The sequence below is a fragment of the Typopeltis vanoorti genome, chromosome 18 (assembly GCF_054136105.1).
Source record: "Typopeltis vanoorti isolate ZY-2024b chromosome 18, IOZ_Tvanoo_1.0, whole genome shotgun sequence".
NCBI classification, from domain to species: domain Eukaryota; kingdom Metazoa; phylum Arthropoda; class Arachnida; order Uropygi; family Thelyphonidae; genus Typopeltis; species Typopeltis vanoorti.
The window spans coordinates 84,530,644-84,551,044 of NC_143566.1; the positions used below are offsets into that span (position 1 = coordinate 84,530,644).

The 20,401-nt window shown below is 35.7% G+C and overlaps 1 protein-coding gene across 1 annotated transcript in view; it reads left to right on the plus strand.

Moving 5' to 3' along the window:
* LOC150096877 (ganglioside-induced differentiation-associated protein 1-like) overlaps positions 1-20,401 on the plus strand; it is a 51,734-nt gene that overhangs the window by 12,068 nt on the left and 19,265 nt on the right. Inside the window, exons 2-3 of the mRNA XM_090408473.1 lie at positions 10,069-10,261; positions 17,782-17,952. Coding sequence (XP_090264599.1) covers positions 10,069-10,261; positions 17,782-17,952 — 364 coding nt within the window. The remainder of the gene's footprint in view (positions 1-10,068; positions 10,262-17,781; positions 17,953-20,401) is intronic.

Sequence of the window (20,401 nt, forward strand, 5' to 3'; positions counted from 1 at the left end):
AACAGTTTATAAATCTCAATCATATTACCTCTCCTTCTTCTATCCACCAAACTCTGCAGTCCACATTCTCTCAGCCGTTGTTAAGATCTTTGAGAAAGTAGTGAGGGACCGTATACAGCATTGGGCAGATGAGGGTAATGTTATCTGTGAGAGTCAACATGGATTGGTGAAATGGCACTCTTGTTTTAGCAATATGCTAGCCTTTTATAATAAAGTTACAAGAACATTAGATGAGGAAAGGCATATACTGCAATTTTCTTAGACTTAGCAAAGGCATTTGACAGGGTGACACATGATAAGCTGATATTTAAGTTGCAGCACATGGGTCTGGATGTCAGATTGGTCAACTGGATTCAGGATTGGCTGCCTGATAGGTATCAGAGAGTTGTGTATGGTGGAGCAGTTTCAAGGAGGCAGAGGGTTACAAGTGGGGTCCCACAGGGCTCAGTACTAGGACCTATATTGTTTAACCTTTATATCAATGACATTACCAGTGGATTGCAATGGGATATTCAGTTGTTTCCGGGCGATGTGAAGCTGGGAAGGATTATTAGTAATAGTGCAGATGTGGTAGCCCTGCAAGAGGATTTGAATAAGCTAGATAGATGGGCAAATGAATGACGGTGTCAGTTTAATGCAGTAAAATGTAAGGTCTTGAGGTTTGGGAAACATCGATGGGATGCTGCATACTCTATGGGAGGAGTTATACTGGAGGAAGTAGGGGAGACAAGAGATCTGGGGTTGATGATTGATAGAAACCTGAAATTTAGGTGACATATTGCAAAGGTGGTGAAGGTAACACAGAGGATTGCTGCAATTATGAGAAGGACACTGACCTGCAGAGATAAAAGGGTTATCATTCCGTTGTATAAGTCTCTGATTAGACCACACTTAGACTATTGTTCTCAGATTTGGTCCCCAGGATTTGAAGGGGATAAATTAACTGTGGAAAGGGTACAAAGACGGTTTCAGGACTGTACAATTTTGGTTATGAGGATCGGCTGAGGGAATGTGGACTGCATAGTTTGGTGGATAGAAGAAGGAGAGGTGATATGATTGAGACTTTTAAACTGTTGAGAGGTGGTTACAGGGTTGACACTGGGGAGTTCTTTTGCTTGGTTGAACAACGGGAAGGAGTGATGACAAGAGGCCATCCCTGGAAGTTACGAAAGGAAACTGTGAGCAAGAGGGTGAGGAGTGGTTTCTTTGCATGGAGGGTGGTTGAACCATGGAATGCATTGCCTGATGGAGTGGTGAGAACGAGAACGGTCGATGAGTTTAAGGAGTGGTATGATAGACGTGTTTCTTAGGGGGACCTCCCCTCGATGAGTCTTGACAGACTTTATGTTCTTAGGAAGGACCTCCCACGATGAGGCTTTTGACTCCATGGAGGCCTGAATAATAATAATAATAACCAAGGGTTTGAATTACAAAAGCTAATTTCAGTTCTTATAGTTCATTTATCTATTAACTCAGCTGTGACTGAGACACAAAATAATAGTTGCAAATAGAAAATCATATTCCTCTCCACCCATCCTGAATTGTGTGCCCATAATCAACTTTTTCAGTATTTCATTCACCACTCCTGAGATAGCCTACCTCTATTCTGTATGTAATGGAACAGTATTGCTCTCTTTCCAATTCCTGAGAGCCCTTGCCTGTATTTAGACAAATTAAACACCTAGTCATGGATAGTTTTAACACCCTTGCTAACTTCCAGGGATGGCCCCTAGTTCTCCCACCACCCGACCTGTTCTAAAAAATTTCCTCTGTATTAATCTTGTAAAAATCCTTCAGTAATTTGTATGTCTTAATCATAACATTCCTTTTCTGCCTGTCAACCAATTTCTGTAATCCACAAATCTTCAAACTATTCTCATAAGGTTCATTCCATTGACCTGCTACTATCTTGGTAACTAGCCTCTGGATCCTTTCACCTTTTCTTCATTGCCAAGAAACCCAGGTGACCAGATCTGCATACAGTAGTCAAGATGGGGTCTTATCAAGGCTCAATAAAAGGAATAATCTGCTTCATCAAAGTAATTTTCAGTAACCAAGTAATCCGATCAGCTGCTTTAGCCACTTTTGCTATGTGCCCTCAAACGTCAACTCCCTATCCACTAACACTCCTAAATCTCTCTGACTTCATCAATTTCCTGGAGTACAGTTCCATCAATATGGTATACAGCTGGTAATCTTTTCGCCCCAGAATGCATAACCTTACACTTTGCCACATTAAACTGACATCCATCTCCTTTGCTCACACTGCCAGTCTATCTAAATCATCCTGCAAAATTTTAACGTCATCTGTATTAACTATGCTGTATTGCTCTAACCAATTTTGCATCATCGGCAAATAACTGAACAGTTCCTCTCAGATCCTTTCCTATATTGTTAATGAACAAATTGAACATTAGCAGTCCAAGAACAGAACCCAGTGGCATGCCACTAGTCATTAGTAATCAAGGTGATTTTTATTTTACTTAATTCTTCAAAAAACACCTTGGCAACAGCTGCCACTCTACTCTTGAATAAACTACTTTCTGATATCTCTCCATCAACCACCCTCCTATCCATCTTACCAACCCTATATTCATCCCCATGTGCTGCAGTTAACTGATTAGAATTCCATGTGGTATCTTGTCAAAGGCCTTTGCAAAGTCCAGAGTATCACTATAAAACTTTATCCAGCTCGGCTGTCACTGTATTATAAAACACGAGAAAGTTGCTGAGGCACGACCTACCCCTTCACAAAAACCATGTTGCTCCCCCATACAGTATCCCATTTCTATCTATCCATGCCTGTATTTTGCTCTTGACCAACTTCTCCATTACCTTCACAACAATTCCTGATATGCTGATGTGTTGAACCGTTTCCTCCTCTTTCTACCCCCCCCCCCTTGGGACTAATCCATAAACTAAACAATGTAGTCAAAAACAGTGACAATTCCCTGGAACCTTCACATAAAACTTGAGCTGTATATCATCTAATCCCATAGCTATATTCACATCGAGGTTCTGTAATATGCTATGCACCCATATAAGTCCTTGTCTCTCTCGTTACTGTAATATCTCCACCTGGATGATATACTCTTGTAAAGTGTTCACTTAGTAATTCTACTATTTCTACTGATTCAGTTAAATCCCTACCATCGGCATTCATTAATATCATTCTGCCATAAGCCTTCTTCCTTTTACTTGAACATATCTAAGGAACTGTTTAGGATTATCTTTGGCCTGCACTGCTTATTTCCTTTCATACTCTGCTTTTGCCTTTCTTACCACACTGGTTATCCTTCTGGCATGTGCTTTGTGCTGTTCCTGTGCCTGCTGATGACCCTTCTCCTTGAATTCCCTCCACAGGTTTTGTTTTAGCAATCTGCTTACATTTTATGATGAGATGATGAATGCATTAGATAAGGGAGATTCATATATATATATATATATATATATATATACACACACACTGATTTTTTTCTTGGACTTTGCAAAGGCATTTGATATATGGCAATCTGCTAGATTACCATATAGCAGATTGGTGTATAAGCTGCAGAAGATGGATTGCAGATTGGTTAGATGGGTTGAAGATTGGCTTTCTGAAAGCTATAACCAAGTTTGTATGATGGAGCAGTGAGTGTCCTCAGAAAAGGTGACCAGTGGCATGCCTCAGGGTTCTGTTCTTGGGCCTCTACTGTTTAGCTTATTTGTTAATGATATTTCATGTGGATTGACTGAGGATCTTCAAATGTTTTCTGATAGTGCAGTTAGGTAGAATTATCAGAACGATACTAATTCTCTACAGGAAGATTTGAATAGACTTTTAGCTTAGACAGAGTGGAGTTGTAGTTTTAATATTAATAAATACAAAGTGTTGCACTTTGGGATACAGAGATATAAGGCTACATACTGTATTGGTGGAACTTCAGGAAGTGGATAAGATTTGGGATTTTGCAGTGATGGTAGACAGTGGACAAAGTTCCAAGGGCACATTGCAACTGTTGCAAAGATTGCACATCGTATTGCTGCTATGATAAAAAGTACATTGACGTGTAGGGATAAACGGGTGGTGGTGGTGGCCTCTATATAAGGCATTGGTCTGACCACACATGTTGACTGTTGTACTGAAATTTGGTTGCCAAGATTTCAATGTGATGTGGAAACATTAGAGACAGTCTCCAAAGACCAAAGCGATATTGAGAATCTGGAATGTTGGTTATGAAGAGTGGTTAAAAGAATGTGGATTTGTAGATTACAAAGTTTGTTGGATAGGAGAAAAGAGGAGATATGATAGAGTTCCTTCAGGTTATTTAAGGGATTCTATCAGATTAATACAGAAGGAATTATAAAAATAGTGGAGTGGTGAAGGGTGTGGAGAGTAGATTTTTTATGTGGACAGTTATTGGTGAGTGGAATGCCTTGCTGGAGTGCATCATGATGCAGGGTGTGTAAATAATTTCAAAGTTCATCATGATAGACAACTTCTCCCACAATGAGTATTGACTGTATGAAGGTTACTGAATACCAACAGAACATTACCATTACCCCCCCTCCCCCATCCAGCCATGAAATCTATAGACATCTAGCTAAATCTGGATACAATTCTGTAACACCTGTTGAATAACATGAATAAGAAATACAATTTGGTCTCACTATTTCATCTACCTTGCAGTAGGGAGGTTAATCCGAACTTGAATGTCCAAGCAGCAAAATTTGTTTGCAGATACAGTATTTATGATTTCCTAGAATCTATGAGACCATCTTGCAGCAGTTGGACATAAAACCACTGGAGTATACAAAAGCAGATAATGTAATGGACTGTCTTCATTTTTGCATTCATTCGTACATATACTGTTAGCACATTTTAAGCTATGTGGAACCGTTATTGATTCTTCTCCTGTGCAACAACTTTCTTCCTTAGCATTTTCTAAAAATTACAAATATTCAGATCTTGTCCACCATTATGTTATATCAAGTTTGCAAAGAATGTTTGTGCACTGTGTGTGTACATTGTTCAAATATTACATCAGTGATTTATTCAATGCTCACACTATTTAGCCCACATGGTATAAAAGCATGGATATTTATTATCTTCCCTTATTAAAAAGTGGCTTTTGATCTGTTGAAACTTGTCTATTCTGTCTCTGATATTTGTATATTGTATTCCTCATTATACATGATATCACTTTATGTGTTTTCGCTATAACGCGATTTTAAAAAGTTAATTTAAAAAATCGCAACCGGTAGCAATTTTGCAGTCACCCTGTGCGTGGTCACGTGACTTTGTACACGCATCGCTTTGACAAGGCAGCATCGTGCTGCATGTCAGTCTCACAGAAGGTGTAAAACTAGTAAGCTCCATTGTTGGAGTCTTCTGCAATGCAAACATTATGGAAAAAAGAGGTAATTGTAATCAAAATACTTCCAAGACTAAAAAACAGAGAAAAGCTATAACACTGGAGGAAAAATTAGAAGTTATAAAGAGGTATGAATGTAATGAGCGCACAGTCGACATAGTCAGAGCTACAGGAATTTCAGAATCAACTTTAAGAACAATAAGAAATCAAGCAGAGAAAATAAAAGAAGGTTGTAAAAGTGCAACGAGAATGTTGACAACTAAGATAACACAGATAAGGGCACCAGTTATGGAGAAATTGAAAAGGATGTTGGCCCAATGGATTGAACATGAAAATCAACGTGCTGTTCTGTTATCCACCTTGATTATCCAGGCTAAAGCAAAAAGTTTGTTTGATGATTTGAATGCTATAGATCCTGATCCTAAAGTGCAATGTTTTGCTGCAAGTGCTGAGGTGGTTTGAACGTTTCAAGGTGCGACATGGATTCCATAATCTCAAGCTGACTAGCAAGGCTGTGGGAACTGATGTTGTTGCTGCTGAGAACTTTCCAGCAAAATTTCTAAGCAAGTATTTGCTTCATTATTTATTATTTGCCTCAGCAAGTCTTCGATCTCGACGAAACATGGTTGTTCTGGAAGCATATGCCTAGTAGAACATTTCTATCAGTGCAAGAAAAGAAGGCCCCAGGTTTTAAAGCTTCCAAGGACTGTCTCACTTTGCTGTTAGGTGGAAATGCATCTGGAGATCATAAAACTAAACCACTGATGGTTTATCACTCCGAAAACCACGTGCACTCAAGGGCTACTCAAAGGAGGATTTGCCTGTTGTATGGTGGTCAAATAAAAAAGCATGGATTACCAGAGCTGTATATGAGTCCTACTTTTGCAATGAACTGTGTCGTGAATTGAAGGCTTATTGTGACAGGATAAATGTATCCTTCAAAATTCTTCTGCTTCTGGACAATGCACCAGGACATCCTCCAAGCATCATTGAAATTGATGAGAATATCAGTTATTTTTCTGCCACCAAACACAACATCCCTCATTCAAACCATGGATCAGCGTGTTATTGCAACTTTCAAGAGTTATTATCTCTGCAGAACATTTTCCCACCTAGTTCAAGCTACATGTACCGATTGTGAAGATAAAATTTCATCATCTCATCCGCTTGATAACGGCTTAAGTCCACTAAGAAGAAAGGTTCTCCACTTATCGCGGTCTTTAGCCATCTCAATCATGACTCTATAGCTGGGTAGATGGAATGTTCTTTCAGCAACTTTATCCAAGTACTTCTTGGTCTGCCTCTAGATCATTTTCTTCCTATATATCCATTCAGAGCTAAATATGGGAGTCTATGAGGAGACATTCTCTGAATATGACCAAACCATCTCAGTTGATGCTTAATGAGTGTGTCTATTATATTATCTGGGAAGTTTAAATCTGTTCCGACTTGATCATTAGTCTTGTGTTGCATCCAGTGGGTGTTATTAATTTTTCTGAAGCATTTCATTTCAAATACTTGAAGTTTCTTGATTGGTTATTAATCTCCAGGCTTCTGAAGCATAAGTAGCTATTGGGATAACAATTGTTTTATATAATTTTAATTTCAGACTCATTGGGATTTTTTTATTTTTCCATATTTTGTTTAGTTTATTCATGTTGGTACAACATAGGTTTAGCCTGTGTTTTACTGTTTCCATATTGTTGAGGTTACTAGATATAAGACTGCCAAGATAAACATGTTTATTAACTTGTTCCAGCAGATGATTTTCAAGATTTATAGAAATATTTTCTACTTCTCTACCTATCTTCGTTATTTTTGTTTTATGAAGATTTATTTTCATACCATAAGTTTTACAAGAGTCATTTAAAATATTAATCGTTTTTTCTAGCTGTGGTTTAGGATCTGCTAAAATAATGATATCATCTGCGTATTTTATGTGATTAGTGTTGGTACCGTTGATTTTTACACCTGGTTCATCAGCTATGGTTTTACAGGCTTCTTCTAGGAAGATGTTAAAGAGTTGAGGTGAGAGAGGGCATCCTTGCATTACACCTTTCCCTACTCTGAAATCCTCGGTTTTAATGTTGTTTGTTTTAACAAAAGCTTTGGTATCTCCATAATAATTTGTAATAAATGTTAAAATATCAGAATCCATTTTTACGTGTTTTAGGAGAGTGATTAATTTGTTTCTATTAACTAATCAAAGGCTTGCTTAAAATCTATAAAACAACAGTATATGAGCAGGTTGTATTCCCAATATTTTTCTGCAATATTTTTAATGGTGAAGATATGGTCTATAGTGGATCTATGTGGCCTCAATCCTGCTTGGTTTTCCTCTATGATTTTTTTTTTCTGTAAGCACCTGTGTTCTCTTTTGTATAATTCGAATGAATAGTTTATAACTATGCCTTAAGAGTGTTATGGTTCTATAATTTTCACATATTCTTTTGTCTCCTTTTTTGTGAATTGGTATAATTCCTGTTTTCCAGTCAGTTGGAATTACTCCAGTATAAAGAATTTGATTAAATAAATTCATTAAGAAATTAATGGCATCCTTGTCCCCATATTTCCACAGTTCTATAGATATTTCATCTTTACCTGTAGCTTTTGAAAGTTTCATTTGGTTTATTGCATTTATAATTTCTGCTGGGGTTATGGGTGGTGCCTTTTCATATATCATCTTTTCTGTTATACTTTCCTCCTCCTGTTTTGAAATAATGTTTGACCAGTTTCTAGATTGTTTTTATCTTTCATTGTTAATGGTTTATCTTTATAGATCTTAGTTAATTCTTTGATAATTTTGTATACCGTTTTATTATCATTTCATTTATTAGCTTCTTTGCACAGTTTTGCTTTTTTCTCCAGCCAGTAATTTTTGGCAAAATAAAATTTCAGTGAAAGAATTTTGGAAGAAATATGATATAAAAATGGCAATTGACAACATTGGAGAGGCATTGGCAGAAGTTAAGCAGTCCTGCATGAAGGAAGTTTGGAAGAAAATTTATCCTGGAGCTTCTGATTCTAATGATTCCTAAAAGTGAGCTTGCCAACTTAAGACATGATATAGTTAAAATGGCAAAATCTGTTGGATTTGAGGATGTAGATGAGACAAATGTGGATGAACTACTTGTGTCCTACTCATCAGAGCTCACTAATGAAGATCTGGAAATGGAAAACAACATGAATGATGAAAGTCAAGTGTCCTTTGTTGCTGAGCCCATCAAACAGCTTTCAACAAAACAAGTGACAGAATTTTTTAAACACATTGACAATGTCATCAGAATAATTGAAGAAAATGATCCTAATGAGACTAGAAGCACCAAAATTGCAAAAGAAATTCAGAATCCTTTGACTTGCTACAAAGAACTTTATATATATAGAGAGAGAGGAAGAATGCTGCCCGTCAGCTGAGTCTCGACTGTTTCATTAAAAAAGTTGAAGATCATCAGCCTATCATCCCAGGGACTTCAAGAGAGTGATGATCCAAACTCACTAGACCCAGTCCATTCATTATCCGATTGAAGACTGTCAGAAGTGTGTAGTGTTTAGGTGTTTATGACATTGTATTAATTAAATTCATTCATTCATTAAAATTTGTGCATTTTGTTTAAAAGTTTAAATAATTCATTGATTAAAATTTCTTTTGCTCTTAGGTGTAAAGTTTTCATATTTTTATCCTTCTGAAGAAACCCCTATCCCTATCTCACCCATGCTAAATTCAACTCACTTTACGCAATTTCGTGTTATGCGATTATTTCATAGAACCAATTAATCACGTAAAGTGAGGGCCACGTACATTTCAAAAAAAAAAAAAAATGGGGTATCATATGATGAGTTCCTGTTGATTTGATTCCATCTTATGCAATAAAATGGTGGTCCTGACAAAACAGAGAAATTCCTAGATCTTGTATGTGCATTGGATCTCTGTATGTACTTGTAAGGGCAGCTTATAGTAACAAAAAGAGGAAAATCTTAGAAGATAGCTCATTAATGCTGCAACCCAAAACTAAATAACTCATAATATTTCTGAGCAGAAATGTTAAATGCTTAGAGCATAATTTCTTTCCATAACAGTAGTAACTTTTTATGTGCTCTCACCCATGAAAGGTTGTAAACCAATAATACATTAGTACTGTAAGTCTGATATATATATTTTCTTAACATAATCCAGAAATCTCTTCCAGAAACCAAACTTGTAAAAGATGTTTCTTGTTAGGTGGGAGAGAAATTTCGTTGACTGGTGACACCAGGCAATGAAATTCCTCTTTTCACTTAAAGACATTCAGAAACATTGTGCTCATAGTGGCATTCCAATCCTACAAACTAGTTATCAGCATCAGCTGGTCACCGATAACAAGCTAGAATATTAGCAATTAGTTTATTCTAGCCATTTATCAAGTAACCAATTAGCAGAGATAAGAGAATGTATAATTCATTGTAGGATGTGCAGCTCAGTACAATGTGATTTAGTGTATTGTCTTTGCAGTTGAACACACACATGGGATTACAGAAATATATCAAACTAATTGCTGTGGAAAATTTCTTTACATATAGTAAAGTTATTTACTTTACATTATATAAAGAAACAGTACAGTGATGCAGTCTGTTAAGTTAATAAAATTGAATATGTTAGCAAGAGATATATTCTAATCTGCCTAATTCAATTTTGTCTTTATTACATGCATTCTTTTAATATCTTTCTCTTAATCAGGCACGAATAGCTCTCTATGAAAAAGGAATTCAGTTCGAACATAAAATTGTAAACTTGGCGGAATGTGAACAGTGTGAACCTTGGTTTCTAAAGTTGAATCCCGAAGGTGAAGTTCCAGTATTGGTAGATGGTGATAAAGTTATTCCTGATTCTATTAGTATTATGGACTATTTAGAGGAGAATTATGGTTTTAGTAAGTGGATAAAATTTCTTCAATTTAAGTTTTTATACATATTAATTTTATTAAACACAATTTTTATAATGTCCAAAACATAGTAGTTGTTTTTTTACGGAATGCTTAGCAGCCAGAGCTGAATAACTGAGAGGAGACCTCAATTTAAGGAATAAAGAACTAACCAGGGCTTCTGACTTAATGTCCAATCCTCACCTTCTTGTGTTGCACCATGTTGGCAGGTGTGTAGCTGTATGTATAAACAAATGTGGATGGGCTGGCAGTTTGGTATTTAGCCAACCAAATTCTATTCTTATTGGCTTAAACCAATTGAACATAATGGTACAGCATGATAGAATTTCATGCCATGGCATTGCAGGATAAACAAGGTCCTTGCTGTTTTAGTCAGAGAACCAGGATGAACAGCAAAAAGTCTGCTACTGGAATAAATCCCAACTGAACATCAGCAGAGCTCAAGATTAGCACCATAAACATAAGAAGTATCAACAGAAAATAAATGAAACTAACACAAGAATTGGATAAGTACCAGATCAACATAATAGGCATTACCATAACAGAATACAAAAGCAGGTGAGATTTTTCTGAACAACAAATACACATCCTAAATTCAGGCAATAACAATCAGAGAAATGGAGTGGTTATATTCAACACTAAAGAAGAGAATAATCTTCTGGATGGCAGGCAATATCAAGTAGTAATGGGAAGGCAAATATCAGAATGGGGAACTGGACAATGAAACACTGTTGTGCTTTGGTATAGAAGGTTTTACAAAGGGTGAAGTAGATAGAGAAGGCAGTTGACAAAAATGAAAAGGTTGACCTTGTTGGAGATCTAAACAGTAGGAAATGATTACTAGACATATAGAAATGTTTTGAGAAAATTTGGAGAAAAGAGCAAAGCTAATAATAATGGTAAGTGCCTGGTAGATTTCTGTTAGGACATGGATAAGTACCAGATCAACATAATAGGCATGTATGACACTATGTTCACATAAAGATGTGCTTGAATTCACCTGAGGAGAAGGTGCAAGGAATAAGAAAAGTTTTGTTGATCTTGCTGGTTCAACACACAAAGGATATAGAGAATTTGAAATTGGAAGTGATTACCATTTAGTTCAGGGCAGTATAAAATTGAATATCATATTGAAAAGCCAAGTGTTTAAGAATGTTTTGAAAAGAATCAAAGTAGAGCAGATTTCAGAGCTGAACTGTAGATTAATATGTACACATTATTCAAGAAAAAATGAAAAGAGTTTGAAAACAAGAACGAAATCATGGTGATTCACTGGCAAATCCTAAAGAAAATATTTATGATTCAGCCAGAGAGACATGGTGAGATTGTCTGCAAAGAAATAAAAAAAAAAAAAAATCAAAACTTCATGGTCAATTCAAGAAGTTAAAGGTGCATTGCAGAAAAGAAACAAGAAAGTGTATCAAAAGTTCCTAGCAAGTGAGTTGAAAAGTGGTCTGAGAGAATAAAAGAAAAGTGCAAGTGAAGCATTGTAAAACTAACTAAACTTTGGTGAGAACATAGAAAATCAAGACTGGGAAGGTGGCAAAAAGAGTCTAGAGCTGTTGAAAAAAAAGTTCAGAAATAGAGGAAAAAGTGCTACAAAGAATACAAAACTGCAGAAGACATTGTTGAGATATTCAGTGATCAATTTATAAGAGCGTTTCATCCTGATCAAGGTGGAATCATGAGGAAATTAAGTGTAGAGGACATAAGATGGCTTAATTGTGAGTGAACAGGAGGTATTTGAGGAAATAAATAACCTTGATTTCAATAAGGCAATAGGATTGGATTACATATCATCATGCATCTTGAGGGAATGTTCCAGGGTATTGGCATGTCTGCTTAATAAGACTTACAACAGCACAGGTTCTCCAAGGGAGTGAAAGGAGGGTAAAATTGTTCCACTGCATAAAGGTGGTGATAAGACTGTAGCTTCAAATTATAGGCCGGTCTGTATATCTGGAGTTGTGAAGGTATTGGAGAAATTGGTGAGAGGTAGGATACAGAAATGGGTTGATCAAAGCAGTATTCTCTGTGGCTATCAGCATGGGTTTGTTAATGGAAGATCACTAACTTATGTACTACAACAAGGCGATAAATGGCCAGCCAGGCTGGCTGAGTGGTTAGCATATCCACTCTCCAGCCAAAAGGGCTGTGGGTTCGAATCCCGCCATGGATGCTTGTGATTGTCTTTGAATATAGTAGTGGTGGTGATCGGTGGTAGATAGCATGGTATAGTTGCAGTTGGTGGATTGAGCAGTGGAGACAGAGTTGTAGAGCAGGTACCCTCCCTCGATGAGTCTTTGGACTCCCTGGAGGTGTCAAATAATAATAATAATAATAAATACCTTGGACAGGGGAGATGCATATAGAAAAGACTGCCACACAACAAGCTCTTAAATAAATTGAAACAGATGAGATTGAATAACAGACTTCTGAGTTGGATCAGTGACTGGCTGTTGGATAGATATCAGAAAGTTGTATATGGGGATGCAGTATCCCAAAAGAGAAAGGTTTGGGGGCCATTGTTGTTCAATTTGTATGTTAATGATATTGGGTTGGGTTTAACTAGTGATGTGCAGATGATGCAAAACTGGGGAGAGTAATGCAGAGTCAAGTAGATGTTATTGCCTTACAAGAAGACTTTGATAGATTGCATGAATGGGCAGGTAAGTGGAACTGTCAGTTCAATGTTGCAAAGTGTAAGGTTTTGAGGAGTACAGGAGATGAGAGATCTAGGCGTGATGGTGGATAAGGACCTGAAATTCAGGGACCACATTGCACCAGTTGTAAAGATATCACATTGGATAATGGCAATGATGCAGAGGACCATGAAATACAGAAATAGAGGTTATGATTCCATAAGGCCTTGATGAGGCCTCATGTGGATTATTGTGCACAGATTTGGTCACCAGGTTTTCATGGTGATAAGGATATGTTGGAAAGGGTCCAGAGAAGATTCACATAGGTAGTCTTTGGGATGTGGAGTACGAGGACAGGTTGAGAGAATGTAAGTTCCAGAGCCTCAGATTGTAGGCATTAGTGAGAACTGGCTATCAGAAGCAGACATGCTAGCTGGTATCAAGTGTAAAGGGTACAGTATTTTTAGGAAGGATAGACAGAAGAGGAGGGAATGTGCTGCTAATGATATTGAGTGACTTGAATCTAGTTACTGTTGAGACCTATGACTATACTAATAACAGTTTTTCACCAGTAAATTAAAGATGCCAAAAAATTATATTCTTGGTTTAATCATTTATCCAAGTGTAAGCAAACAATGTTTGCACGTGAAGTAACTTCATGACTGGGCAACTCTTATATAGAGGCTAATGACTTCACATCACTTGCCTTAGTATCCTATCCCATAATGCAAACCACATGTCCTTATGGACATGTGGAATGCTTTACATTATGGGAAGGGTCACTACACAGACCGGTTTAGACTTTTATTGAGGTCTCATCAGTGGGAGTCAGACCCAGAAGTGATACCAAGGTTGAAGTAATTCAGAAATCATATTTCCATAGTAGTCAAAAGGTATCACACCTTATTACTATAAGTTTGTGCATGTGTGTGTTATACGATTGCCCAGTCATGAAGTTACTTCATGTACAAACTTTGTTTGTTTGCTTACACTTGGATAAAGTATTAAACCAAGAATATAATTTCTTGGCATCTTTAATATTTATAGTATAACCAAGTGGAAAAACTTAAGTTTTTCATCTGGTAGTGAGTTTGAAGCAATCTGGTGTGAAGTAGATGTCAACTGGATCAAATATATATAGTAGGGTTTGGTTACAGAACAAGTGGATCGGTTGCTAGCCATGAAAAAATGCATCATCAAATAAAGACTGAGTGCGAAAAGAGTAATCATAATGGAGGACTCTAATTATCCAAACATTGACTGGGTATCAGTAAAATCTGATGAGAAGAATGACTTTATTGAGCTATTGCAAGACAACTTCCTCAATGAGTATTTGACAGAAGGAACTCAAAGTCAAAGGGTGTTAGATTTGATTATAGTGTCAGAAGGAAGATTTCAGTTAAAGACATTAACTGAAATCTATTCTGCATCCAGTTGGTTACAGTGACCATGTGATACTACTTTATTCATGCCAAACCATCATCATCCTTTTAGGGATTTGGGTCCAGTGGCCTGTGTCGGTCTCATTCCATCTTTTCCTTGATCATCCCTGACTTCTAGATCCTCTAGCTAGGTGGTATCAGAGTTATTTTTTGGGTAGTTTCGAACTGTTCATTTTTTCGATATGCTGTTCAACACTGAGTCTATTTTTAGTTCATGTATTTCTGTGCTTCTTTTTTAGATAGAGAGAGAGTATAGCCTGCTTTACTTCACAGGAATTTCATTTCTACATTTACTATTCTTTTTCTTCTGCAGTTTTTATGATACATAATTCACTTCCGTACAGTAGAGAAGATCTTGCCTAAACTTTATAAACTGTTATTCTTGTATGCTTTTGAACTTTGTTAGGTTTGAAAATATTATTGATCATTCCTATTATCTTTAGGAAGTTTGAAATTTTGATGTTAATGTCAGCTTCTTTTGTGATATGATACAGTGCATCCAAGTTATTTGAAGCAATTAATTTGTTCTAAAATTTTATTTTCAATCATGATTTTACTTCTGACTGGGGATGGTCCTTTAAAAGCCATGATTTTTATTTTGTCTGTTGATATTTGCATTCCAATTTTTTTGCACTTATGCTTAATGTGTATATTGATCTATGGAGTTCATCTTCACTTCTTGCTATGATTATCTGGTCATCTGCAAACAAAAGGTGTTAAGTCTAGTTCCATTGTTCAGTTTAAATGCTAGTTTTATATCTTTCTTCCATTTCTTAATGATTTCATCTATACAAATAATAAATAAGAGTGGTGACATTGGGCAACCTTAACAGACCACTCTGTTTATTGATTTCCATTCTGTAACTTTTCATTGATTCTTACAGGTATTTGGTTGTTCTGATACATGTTAATAATTGCAGCAAGCAGCTGATTTGGAATGTTTAGATTCTTGAGTACAGTCCACAGTTTGTTCCTTAAAACTCTGTCAAAGGCTTTCTGGTAGACTACAAATGGTGTGTGTGTGTGCGTGCGCACGCATGCATTTCTATGTTGTATTCATATCCACAATGATCGGTCCTTGGTCCACTGTTATTCATTCTGCATATTAATGACATTCAAGAGGTTAAACATTTTTTTTACTTGGTTATACTATAAATTAAAGATGCCAAAAAATTATATTCTTGGTTTTATCCTTTATCCAATTGTAAGCAAACAAAATTTGCATGGTGAAGTTCACTTCATGACTGGGCTACTTGTGTATATCGATTGCCTTAGTATCCCACAATGCAAAGTCCCTCCCTGGACATGTATAATACTATGCATTATGGGAAGGACCACTGCCCAGACTGGTTTTGACCTTCACTGAGGCTTCATTGGTGGGAGCCAGAGAGAGACAGTCAAGAAAAGATTATTCGCCTAATTTTTTTTTTTAAAAGATATAGGGATAATATTATTCCAAACCTTGGTATTTGCTAATACCAAATCATTGTGTGGTGTGACAAATACACCATATATTAATGATTTGATAATTAGATTCCATGTGCCTCGATCTGCATTTCTTGTAAATTCTTGGAATATTAGCAATATGATATGAAACGTTTCATATCTCTGCTAATATTCCAAGAATCTACATGAAATGCAGATCAAGGCACATGGAATCTAATTATTTAATACCAAACATTGTGTGATTTCTTTCTTTTATTAGCAAATAGATTTATTATTCTGTTCCCAGTTGAACAGAGCCTTTCCTTGAGATAAAGTGGTAATTAACCTTTCTGTCCACAGCTTTTCACATTCCAAAAGGTGGTTTTTTATGTACTGTAGAAAAAAAGCATTTATCACCTTCCACTTGATTCTGCCAGTGTTATCAGACTAAAAGTTGCTGATCTTCTCCATGAAATAATGATATCTAATATATTTATCTCAGAAAGAAAAACTCTTCTATCTATTAGGAAGAAGAGAAATGTAATTTTGAAAACAGATGAAGGAAATGCACCAGTAGTTATGAACACAAAAGATTATAGTGATAAAATTTCCCATTCACTCTGATTCTTCCATCTACTCAATCATAGATCATGATCCTACTTGGACCACCCATGAAAAAAACCAACAATTGCTCAAAAATATCCCAAACTGGCTACTATACTTATTACGAAAATGCAAATTGCTGCACCCTGTTCCTTCATAACTTTATGGCTCTCCTAAGGCACACAAGCTTGATGTTCCCTTGAGACCAATCGTGTATGGCATCAGCTCTCCAACTTATGCTTTATCATGAATCAATGTAAGAATCAGAGGATCTGATGTGATGTCCTAAAAGACTAGCAAGATGTTTTGATAAAGGCATAAGTTGGAGACTGATGCCATACACAATTGGTCTCAAGGGGGATATTAGGCTTGTGTGTCTTAGGAGAGCCATAGTTATGAATACTAGACAGCTTCATCCAGAAGCCATCTGGTATAGACATATCTTCTGATGTCTTTGCAAGTTTCATTATAGTATCTGTCTTTACTAATGTTCCAGTGGATGATGTGTTAGACCTTATCGGAGATCTTTCTCCACTAGCTATCACAAAATTGTTTGAAATTGCCTTCAATCCAATTTCTTTAAATGGAATATTTGTTTTATACAAATAAAACAATGGTTGCCCTCTCTCCTCCATCAGCTGATCTCTTCATAGAGAATTTTGAAAAGGATTGATTTCCAACTCAAATTACTTTGAAATTAGCCATTTGGTTGAATCATTTGATAATATCTTCATTATTTGGAAACATGACCTCCCAAGTCTACAGTATTTCTTCTTTCTCATAACTATTTTAAACTTAAAATTAATTTTTCCTTAGAAGTAGAAAAGGATGGTAAACTCCCTTTCATAGATGTCTGCATTGAAAATAAACCTGACAATGATTTCTTACAATGCACCTCCAGAGTGACCTGTCACTCTGGAGGTGTGTTATAAGCCTACTAATAACACAGGGCATTATCTTCATACTGCATCCCTTCATCATCCTTTCCAAAAGCTAGATATCATCCACACCCTCAAGAATAGAGCCTGGTGAATTATAACATATTAATATCAAGTTAAGGCAAGGCTTAACCTAGTGAAAAATAAACTTTCAACAACTAGGACTATATATACTTCCAGATTACCATGGATGCAAAGTGCATATTAAAATTGTAATACCATTTATATTACATTGAAATATATGATGGATATGAAGTGTAGAGGAGTAATTATTTTACCCATATTGATGGCGACGTGGTTAAACTGAACAAAACAGAAAATGTTTTTCTTGTAGTTGTTGTTTAAAACTGTTTCATTAAAATGAATGTTAAATTTTCATCCCTTATATATATAATAAAAATCTACAGTATAAAAATGTGATTCACAGTGATATTAATTTAATAATGAAATTTTTCCAGATTTTCCAAAACTTATTCCAGAAAAAGGAACAAAAGAAGCCCGAAATGTGTTAGAAATGAGAACACTAGTAGATACATTTAAGTTTCCAGTGATTTCATTTGGCTGCATTATTTATCCTGAGTTAACAAAAAACTTCAAAATGTCAGCTGCAGAAATAAAATACAGGAAAGGTATGTGTATATATATATATATATATATTTTTTTTTTTTTTTAACTCTTAATTATAGACAAGATAGAAGAAAATCTTTTCTTTTATGCACTCTGCTTTTTTTTTAAAAAAAAAAAAAATCAGATGTATTTTCCAACTTCTATATTTTCATTATCTGTTTAAAGTATTTTGTGTTTTTAGAAAGTTGGTATTTTTAATAGTACAGTGCATCATTAATAGAAGTATCTCATTCATTATCATCATTTCCTACCTGGTAGGTACCTTCAAGGAGTCAAAAAATTATTCATGAATACTGTGCAATTTTCATGAGGCATAGTTTTAGTTTCTCACATAAAATAAGTGACAACTAAATATAAGTAGACAGACAAAAAAAAAACTATCAGGAAACACAGACACGAGAGTAATTTAATTACTCTTGTGTCAGGAAACACAGACGCAAGAGCAATTTTTTCTGCCCTTTTGTATGGAACAACATTTTTAAACCACTATGATGACAAACTTGATATATTAAATTTCATTTGCATAAACTCATGATTTTACTGTAGCTGTTTTCTTTAAATAAGATTTAAGAAATCTTATTTAAAGATTTCTTAAGATCCCTTGTTTCCAATCCATCCACCATATGGTAAGATGACCTGTGTTGATTCTTTAAGAATTCTCTCATGAATTAGTAGAATGTTCCAATGAATGCAGGTGTATTTACTCAGTCCCTATGACAGGTTTTGATAAATGCATCCTGTCCCATCAACACAGTATCACTGATGTACTTAGAATGGATTGAGAAAGGCCTCTACATAGGGTTTCTGGCACTTGCAATATATTTTGCATACATCAGCTTCACTACTTTTCTTCAGTACTTTAGGTACTGGTATATGTATTATAGCAACAGGATTAGTCAGATCATATCATTGTATGGACTACAGCAGTTTCTTTGTGTGTGTATGGATAGCCTTCAAACAACACACACAAGAGAGATCCCAAACCTTATAACACAAGTTATAAGGTACTTATAACAGAGTACCTTGTGTGGGAAAGTGAAGGAAAAAGAAGGAATTCATCAGCAAGCTTCTTGAAGAGCTAGTAGTTGTACTCATTGAGGAAAGTGGTACAGGAAAACAGTTTCAGAGAAATAAATGGAACAAAGTAAGATTAGAAATTGGTTCAGTATGCTTGAAGTTGAAATATGTATAGATGCTAATCAGCAATTGCTTGTGTTCTTATTAGAGGAAAGTGGAGGAATGATAGTGGCTAATTAAGTGAATGACTGACTAAGGCAGTTTCTAACCTCTGAATGTCGAATATGTGGAAAGATTGAGAAGATGAAATTTGCAGTCTGGTGGACAGGAGGAAGAGGGGAGATATGATAGAGACCTACAAGTTAGTAAGGGGTTGTTATAGGATCAATGCTGGAGAGGTTCTACAGAAAATAGTGGGAGATCAAGGGAGAACCATAGGTCATCCTTGGAAATTGTATAAAAAGAGTGTGAGTAATGGAGTGAGAAGCAGGTTTTTTTCATGCAGAGTTGTGAATGATTGGAATGCCTTGCCTGAGAGAGTGTCTGCAGAGAATTTGAGTGTGTTTAAGACACGTTATGATGAGCTGTGCGTATGATAAAAGGACCTCCCAGATGAGTCTTTGACTCCATGGGGTCTTGGGTAATAATAATAATAACATCCATGAAAATACCTATAAAAAAAGCATAATGCAGAGACAAAATATCTAATGAGGAAGAGACTTGAGTGTATCTGAGAGAAGTTACCTAATAATCTTGTGGATAGAATCAAAAATTCTTACAGAGGGAGAGGTTTTGGATGAACCAAACGGGACAACAGTATTCTAGGGTCAATCAGATTTGAGATTTAAACAAGAGAAAAATTGTGTTTTGTACAAAAAAAGAATATCAAGTGTTTTGAAGATTGAGGAGACAGTGACTGCAATATGTTTATGCTAGGACAAGCTAGATATGAAGGTAAGCCCAAAAAGAGAAACCGATCTTGACTGAAAATCAGAATATTATCGAAAGTAAGTGGGAGTGAAATAGAATATCTCTTCTGATTAATACAGGACTGTGTTTTGATAATTGAAATTCACTAGATTATCTCCACTCCATTTGAGGAAAATGGTACAGGATGACAGTTTCAAAGAAATAAAGAACCGAGGTAAATGGGAAGATCAGCATTTGAGACATTGATTATGGTATATCTTGACGATTGAATCATTTGAGTACTATATATTTTCATTTTTTCATTAAGTATTCTACTGTGTATTTTGTAGCATGAATTGAGTAAATTAATAGCTCTATAATTAGCAGGTTTATTTTAATATCCCTTTTTTAAATATAGGCATTACTATACTTGAATTCCATTCTGTTGGTATTTGTATATATTTTATTTAAAAATTTTAATAATCTCTGATGGATTTTTTTTTCAGGAAATTTATACAGTTTGGA